The following is an 8,838-nucleotide window of genomic DNA, read 5'->3' on the forward strand; positions in this document are numbered from 1 at the left end:
AGATAAAATTTCCTTTACAGATAAATTCATTATTACAATAATCATTCCTTTAATCAACGAACATAATTCAGAATTAGACAAAAAATACATGTGAGTGAGATTCCCTTTCATGACAGTCTATATATATATAATCTAAATAGAGTATTAGAGTATGGGCCTACTACACAAGATTAGAGCATGTTATATACCACAAATAGCCTCAATACAGCCTATATCGCCTACATCGAAAACTGAAGAACATGATTTCTGATTGATAATTATTTAACAACTAACTGCCCATATAACAATGGAGATTTACCTATATGATAAACATCTTAGATATGAAATTAAAGAGTTGTAATAAGGACGGTGGGAGAGGCCTGATTAATTGCTGTCATTCCCCCGTCGCTTCAATATCCTGAAAAATAGAGTTTAACAGTAAAAAAAGAAATGAAATTTTTATTTAGTAGTTTGTTTGTTTTTCATTGCTGTAGGACTTTCCTGTTTTACTGGAGCAAAAATTAAAAGAAAGCGTACTGATTGTGATGCCCTGTCAAAAATGTTAAAACAAACATGTTTGAAAAATGTTTGACAGTTTTTCCAACGTCTTTAAGAACAAAATCACTTAATAAAAATAAAATCCTGTAATGTCGACCTTCTCAACAGACACCGCCTTCTATATCTCGCAGAGCAGCCACAAATGCCGTTTAATTGCGTTTAATATGAGGCAAATCTAAACACTAGAGCTTTTATTGAAAATTTTCCTTCATTAGTTAAAGTTCTTGCAGCTATCGTGTTCTTGATGTTTTACTGCGTCTGCTCTGGTCGTCTTAAAGGAGGTATTTAATCTGATGAAATGCAAATTTAGCAAGCTACTTGGTGTCATCAGAAGAACAGGAGGGTGTTTCACAAAGCCTTTTTTCAATGACAAATGACAAATATCAGTGAAAAATCTGCTGATAACCAATCAGAAGCAAGGATTTCAGTAGCTTATATCAAAAACTGTCATTTGTAACTGATGGCAAGTTTTGTGAAACGGGGCCCTGATGTGGAGGAGGAGGAGGTGGAGGATACCATACTGACATTCCTGATACAACTCCATCTGAAATTGATACCATAGATAAATAGATAAATAAATAGATACATGAATAAATAAATGAATAAATGTATAAATAAATAAATAAATGAATAACTACGTAAGTGATTAAAAAAAATGGGAAGACGATTCCGGAAGCGAGTTGAAACCCACGTGGAAAAAAACATTGACATCACTTCACAATGCTCCAACGATAACTGCTCTGCGGTCAATGTCAACAACATCAGACGTCCCTCTTCAACAATAAACCCTCCACAGATCCAAACTCAAAACCTGACCTAAAAATCAATTCACAACTCAAGCACGAACCCAATACTTTTTAAAACGCATATCATTTAGGATCACCAGATTTCTCCTGAAAGTGCGCTCTAGTTTATAATTAACATCACTACAACAACATTTATTCATATGCTCTTTCTTCCCTTTCTATTTCACTGGAGTTTGGAAAGACATCATTTATTTATTTGTATTTTAATTGAGTCCCTACCTGACGATCTGGCTGATTCATGAAGATTTCTCTTATTGATCCGTCCATCTGTCCTGGCACGATTGGTATTCACCCTCAGTCGGCTAAGCAGTATCTGCGATGGCCACCCTCTGCAGCCTGGAGATGGGTAGATGCCTCCGGTCCTGCTGATGCTGATGCTGCTGCTTCGGTCCGATGCATACGTCCGTCGGATGACCCCAGACGACCGGTGATCCCTCGAGGTAACAGTTTTGGTGAGCCGTACGGACTGGTACCTTCATCTTACAACATAATATCCATGATCACCCTCAGTACCCATGGGATAGGTAGGTAGAGTCCCCACGGTCGTGGTGCAGAGCATTATGGGTGTGCCGTTGGTTAATGTGACAGGGATGCCCGAAAGCCAGTACACTCGGTTGCGGACTCCACAGGGATCCCTCAGATGTGACCTGTACCTATCCTCGACAGATAACTTTGGGGTGGGGCGGCGCGTGGCGGGGGAGGAAGCGCAATCTGATACGCATGCTTAAATATTGTCAATGTTGACCTTTTTTTGTTGATCTTCCGAGAAAAAAAACATACAAATGGCGCGGGGAGAATCATGCTAAGGACGCGTCTGCAGATGGGGAGAGTGCGCGTTCTTGCTACATGCGACGAGTCGATTTACTTACCTGCTGCCCTGGCCATCTTTGGGATAGGTATACCCTGATCAGCATCGGCCAGAACAGTTTTATTCATACTTACTGGGACCAGCGCTGCAGACAAGTGGCCCAAGGGTGTGGTATCCTTCTTCGTTGCCTACCCCTCCCGCCGTGTCACCGAACCGTAGTTGCGTGACGGGTAGGAAAGTGGCAGAGAAGTCGTTGATATCGCCGCTGTCTTCTGCCCAGCTAATGGCGTCGAAGTCACAGTTGCAAAGCTCAGATGCACCTACGGAAATAGATGGATGGTTGTACGTGATGTCACCCATCTCTCAATTCTTTTTTGGCATTGTCTAAACTTTGTATTATGACCGTGTTCTTCTAACTTTGTCATGTTAAGTACTGTCTTGTCTCGCTATCGTCTCTGCTGGCATCCCCCCTCCCCCCCCCCCCCCATTTTGTAGTTCCTTTTGTAGATACGGACCTGTTAATATCATTTGAGGTGTTCACACTTGTACAAGCATTGCTTTTTAGTGGACCCCTCTGTTTCCAATATGTATTTCTACATTTGTTGTGAATGTTTATAACTGATAATTTGTAATGTTGTGTTGGAAACATGAATAAATTTAAATTGAATTGAATTGAAACATAGTTGTCGTTGTTAATTGGTGTTTCCCCGAGATTTTCAGTTACTTAATAAGTTGATATTTCATGTCAAACGTGTTCCATTAATCTGTTCATGGTACCCGTTTCTACTCCTTGGTAATATCGGTTGTACTATATTTTTGGCTTTTGGAGAAAAAAAACGATATAATATAAATTCGAATTTCAACTAGTCTGTTTAGCATTATAACAAATGATAAGGTACTACCATTACTGCATGATTCAGAATAAAATCATGTGTTAACAAGATTGTTACTGTTTTAGTTGTCGTTGGCTTGTGTATATTGTTTATTATTTGTTTACTTTGTTTGGTTTATCCGTTTTGTTTGTTTCTTTCTTTCTTTCTCTATTTCCATAATCAATTGTTTTGTTTTATTTGTTTGTTTATTTGTTTGTTTATTTTGTATACGTACTGCTGCAGCTGCCATCGATACCGCAGGGGCATGACGAGACACTCTCATTGGCTACCCCAAAGTTGGTCCGGGGAGCTCCCAGGCGATCCACAAACCAGCTCATATCGTTCTTCAGTAGGGTAGAGGCTACGGTATCATGGAGTACACAAACACAGAAAGAGAAAAATGTAATTAAGTTAGTGACTCCGAGCTTCGGACGGCAATACCTGTCTTGTTTTTGTCTTATCATTTTACAAATCATGAGAAATACAGTAAGACAGTTTTTGCCAGCACGAAATCAGATGAAAAATAGGACTTTTCCAATTAGGCCTAAATCAAGACCTTGTCAAGACTAGTTTCATGTCCTTTTGTCTAGCTATTCTGCAGTGTTATTTCATCACTAAACTGGTATTGAGTGAATTAATATCACTGCGTCAGTTACAGTTGTTACATTGTTACATTGTTTACACGCGCCTTGAGCACTCCACAGAGTGGATTTGGCGCGATATAAGTTACATTATTATTATTATTATTATTAAAACAGGGAATTAATCCCCCCAAATCAAAATCCCTTATTCTTACCATAGCATTCGTATTGGATGGTCTGCACACAGGCAATGTATACGTCACTGATATTATTTGAGAAGAGTGCATCGAATTGTTCTATTGTGACGCCATCATACGTCACCATCTTCTGGTAGTCTCCGGCCGAGGCTTTGTCGACCACGTGTGTGCGGTCTTCCGAGTCGTGGTGTATGATCATCTGCGCATGCGTGGAATTGAAGCTAGGGTCGCAATAGACTGCATGGTTCAAGACATTAAAAATTACGCCGATAATAGTTTGAAATGTCGTTTACGAAAAGAAACAGAATGTACAAAAACCTCGTAAAATTTACACTAAATGTCAAAAAGTTGATAACTTGTGTCTATCTAAATGAAGCTCAGTTTTACAGGAAACGCCTCTCAGCTGTATTTATTTATAGTTACACAAAACAGCAACAACAACAACCTAAAATTACCAATAACAACCCGAATAAAAGAGATTAGAATATTTCAATTTTGGACGCACACTAATTATTTTATCATCTTCAACGAATTCCATGTTCATTTGTAGAAAATAAAACCATAAACGATTACGATTACTACTTTATTTGCTATTTAAAAAAAAAAAGTCTTTGTTGATTTATGAAACTTTAAAAAAATGTAGCGTAAAATATGTTTTAATGAAGCTTAAAGCCCATCTGTACTAGTTTGGCCAGAGGAATTAGACCAACGAGCGTGGTCACTCTCAATTAACATAAGAAAAAGAAGATCATGGGAGACCAATGGTCACCGATTATGCATTGTTTGTTATATAGAGGGCGCAAATAGCTACAAGAAGTACAGTGGGGATTTAATAGGAGAAAGTATTATCTGATGTTATTCTTACCCACGAAAGGCTCCTCACCATCCGACCCATCGGGGTCTATCAGATAGTCCCCGGCGATGGAATCTCCGTTCTGCTTGATCTCATAGCACGACTCGGGAGGTGACGATCCGGAATCTAGGGAAGAAAAAGAGGGGGGAAAATGAATTCATCTCAGTAATTGAAAAACGTAAGAAAGCCGCCCCCTCCTCCTCCCCTGCCTCCCCTCCTCAAAAAGTCATAATTTGTATGATACAGTGGCTGATAAAAGGCAGGAAAAACACATTACTTCTCTGAATTACACACATTACTTGTTTGCATTACAATTACCAAAAACAACGTCAAAGATATTTCAATGCTCACTTCTGTTATATCATTACGTTACCTACCTTACCTTAAGCCTTGTATCCCGTTTTCCTTTTCACTTTACCTTTTTTCCCTTAGTATTTCTTCTGTTTGTGACCACACGATCCGGGGGCGGGTAGGCCATAGGCTTCCCGTGCCCCCCCCCCCCCCCCCCCATGTATATAGCTGGACCACTACATACCTTCTTTAAAACATTCGAGCTTGCCGACTTTGACCGTTGCGGTCGTGCCGAAGGGCACCCCTCCTGCTCGCATCTGTTTTATCGGGAGCTTGGAGCGGTCTGTAACCCAACCGTTGTCCTCGTGTATCGTGGTCTGAACGCCATCGCAGTTGCAGCTTTGGCTGCTGTCAAAGCAGCTTCCGAGAGCACCTATGGAGATGTAAATATAATAATTACAGTGCTTATATACCGCCTAACACTTACTTTGTCAGAAGTCTCTAAGCGCTCTACGATAATGCAGCATAATTACCCTGGCTTAAGCAGTGCAGCTGTTACGCGCGCTGCGTTTCAAGGAATAAATTCCTACCAGGTACCCATTTACTTCACCTGGGTGGAGTGTGGCAAATGTAGATCAATGTCTTGCCAAAGGACATTAGTGCAGCGGCGGGACTCGAACCGCGGACCTTGTGATCGGCAGTCCGGCGACGTATCCACTCGACCACAACACCTCTACCATGTATGATACCATGTATGATAACAGACACTTTATAGGGATCGTTTAACAATGTTAAATCTGATATGCACGGCCCTACGTGTTATCAGTGTCTGTGATATGGTGTTATATTGAAGCCCTAAAAAAAAACGCGCTTCAAAATGATCAAGAAGTGCCCCCAAAAAGTAAAAACCTTTGAGTGACCGGTTTTACCATACTCGTTTTCCTCAATAGATGCTATGAAAACCGTTTTGCATACACAAAATTTGATTTCGTTTTTCAATAATAAATATCTTGATAATCAGACAGGCGATCGGCTTGTAAAAGTCAAGGGGTTCTTGACTGACCTAAAGGTTTATAATTATCGTTGCAGCGCGAGCTACATCAATGATTTTTTAAAGGATCTAGACAAAGTTACCGGATCCCTTAAAATACGCATAGTAGTGAGTTCTCATTGGGAATTTAACACCCTTGTGGTCTTTATCCAATAACAGGTGATGTCAAGCAGCAAGAGTGGACTTCAATTTTACGACAGTTTTTGCCTGTTTAGTTTTTCTTATCATTTTTGATTCAGTACTATTCAAAGTGTGTGGATGTAGTATGCTTTGGAACTGAACTCTTCATCTATTTCTTTTTAATCGTCATTTAAATTAGGTTCTATGTCATATATTTTTCCAATAGAAACATTGTTCAAGTGAGATAACACACTGTAATTGGAGAAATGTGTCTTTTATATAAATGTCTTTGATAACGAGTGGATCTGACGTCAAATAATGGCAGAATTCCAAATAGTTTAAGCCCGAGTTTAAGTAACTTAATATGATAATAAGGGCAATGTATCAGGACTATGATAGGGGTAATATCAGGACTATTACAAGGGCAATATCAGGACTATTACAAGGGTAATATCAGGACTGTTGACTTACCACATGGGCACATGTTGTCTTCGCTAGTGCCCGCCCATGCTTTGGACTTAGAACCATCGCGTATCCCTAACCAACAGGAGATTCCTGGATCCACTATTGCACCTGGGATAAATCAGATGGCGGGTATTGAAAAATGATGACAAACTATTTGGTTATATTGTTATGAGTGGTGTAAGTGCCAGTATTTATGTAGTTAGGTAGTCACTGTAATCAGCTCTGCATGTTTAAGTAACTATGAACACCATTATCATCGTCATCGTCATCATCATAATCATCATCATCATCACCATCATCATTCTCATCCACATTATCATCATCATCCTCATCATCATCATCATTCTCATCCACATTTTTATCATCACCATCATCAACATTATCATCCTCATCATCATCATTATCAATACCATCCACATTATCATCCCCATCCCCATCCTCATTCTCATCATCATCATCATCATCATCATCATTCTCATCTTCATTCTCATCCTCATCCTCATCATCATCCCCATCCCCATCCTCATTCTCATCATCATCATCATCATCATCATCGACATTTTCATCATCATCATCATCATCATTCTCATCCATATTATCATCATCATCATCATCATCATCATCCTCATCATCCTCATCATTCTCATCCACATTTTCATCATCATCATCATCATCATCATCATCATCATCATCATCCTCATCATCATCATCATTCTCATCCACATTTTCATCATCCTCATCATTCTCATCCACATTTTTATCATCACCATCATCTTCATCATCATACCCATCCTCATTCTCATCATCATCATCATCATCATCATCATCGACATTTTCATCATCATCATCATCATCATCATCATTCTCATCCATATTATCATCATCATCATCATCATCATCCTCATCATCCTCATCATTCTCATCCACATTTTCATCATCATCATCATCATCATCATCATCATCCTCATCATCCTCATCATCATCATCATTCTCATCCACATTTTCATCATCATCATCATCTTCATCATCATTCTCATCCTCATCATCATCATCCCCATTCTCATTCTCATCTTCATCATCATCATCATCCTCATCCTCATCAGCATTACCGTAATCTACTTCATTATCCTACCATTAGAACCATTATCAGCAGCAGCATCGTCATCATCATGTCAATCGCCATCGCCATCATCATCATCATCATTGTCTTCATCATCACCATCACCACCATCATCGCCTTACCACCACAACCAGCGTCATCATAATCATCACCATCATTATTATCAACATCATCACTGTCTTACCAGCCATAATGGAACGACCACAATGGCCACTCCCATTATTATAAGTTATTATAATATGAAAGAATGATAAGGACCCCAAAGCGGTTACCATGGGGAAATTTACAAAATCCAAAAAGTAGGGGCCTCGCAAATATCGTTTCAATCAGGAAGGCGCTCCGGAGTAATTATACTTGCACTAGCTGAAATGTTTTCTTTAAGGAAAATTCCCAATCGGATTAAAAAAAAATTAAAAAAAACTTTCCCGACGTACCGGTACCTCCAAGAATAAATTTGCCAACAAAATTCACGAATTTCCCGCAAGAGATAATGAAGGAAATTATAAGCATGCTCATCACCATTCTCAACCCATGCGGCCACGCCCCTGAGTCGAAGTTTCCCATGGGTAAAGTGACCTACCGTTTTCGCAGCTGAAGTCGATTCTTTGCCTGCAAGCGTCCTCGCCATCGACTAAGAGAGCCGTTTTCGAGATCGTTGCCGAATAATCGTAGTTGATGTCGCGAGCAAACCGTCCTTCCCGGGCAAAGTCTGTGATGTCGAAGGCACTCTCGAAGTCGTGTCCGATTCGTGTTAGGATCGCATTTTCCACAGAGTTGAAGTCGCAGTAGACTGCAACAGAAGCATGGTTAAAAGAAAAGAACATACGAAATGTTTTGTTTACAGATGAAGCATATTTTTGGGGTACTCTTATAATCAATAATGTTTGTTTCGTCAATACAGTTATTTTTTTTTTGCAAAATATTTTATATTCACTTGTAAAATGCAAAACGTTATTCAACTATTTCCTTCTTTTCAACGAGCTCTCAAACATTTAGAAAATATGGAACGTATAATTGCTTTCAAGAAAAATCGTCTCGATTTTCATAATAAGAAAGGGCAGATATTTTGTTAACTTTTTTTTTATTGCTGATGAGTTAACTATTACACTATATTTTTATTATACATATTCTATGTCT

At 39.2% G+C, this 8,838-nt stretch overlaps 1 protein-coding gene across 1 annotated transcript; it reads right to left on the reverse strand.

The window, feature by feature from the left end:
* Positions 1 to 964: 964 nt before the first annotated feature.
* LOC575936 lies at positions 965 to 8,525 on the reverse strand. The gene is made up of 8 exons (XM_030976121.1): positions 8,282 to 8,525; positions 6,588 to 6,689; positions 5,190 to 5,378; positions 4,667 to 4,780; positions 3,820 to 4,038; positions 3,259 to 3,384; positions 1,563 to 2,471; positions 965 to 1,081 (listed from the first exon to the last, which is right to left on the reverse strand). Exons 1-7 carry the CDS (start codon positions 8,523 to 8,525, stop codon positions 2,272 to 2,274), a joined length of 1,194 nt encoding a protein of 397 aa, XP_030831981.1. The 3' UTR covers positions 965 to 1,081; positions 1,563 to 2,271.
* Between the last annotated feature and the right edge of the window lie 313 nt (positions 8,526 to 8,838).

The sequence above is a fragment of the Strongylocentrotus purpuratus genome, unplaced genomic scaffold (assembly GCF_000002235.5).
Source record: "Strongylocentrotus purpuratus isolate Spur 01 unplaced genomic scaffold, Spur_5.0 spur5_contig_796, whole genome shotgun sequence".
NCBI classification, from domain to species: domain Eukaryota; kingdom Metazoa; phylum Echinodermata; class Echinoidea; order Camarodonta; family Strongylocentrotidae; genus Strongylocentrotus; species Strongylocentrotus purpuratus.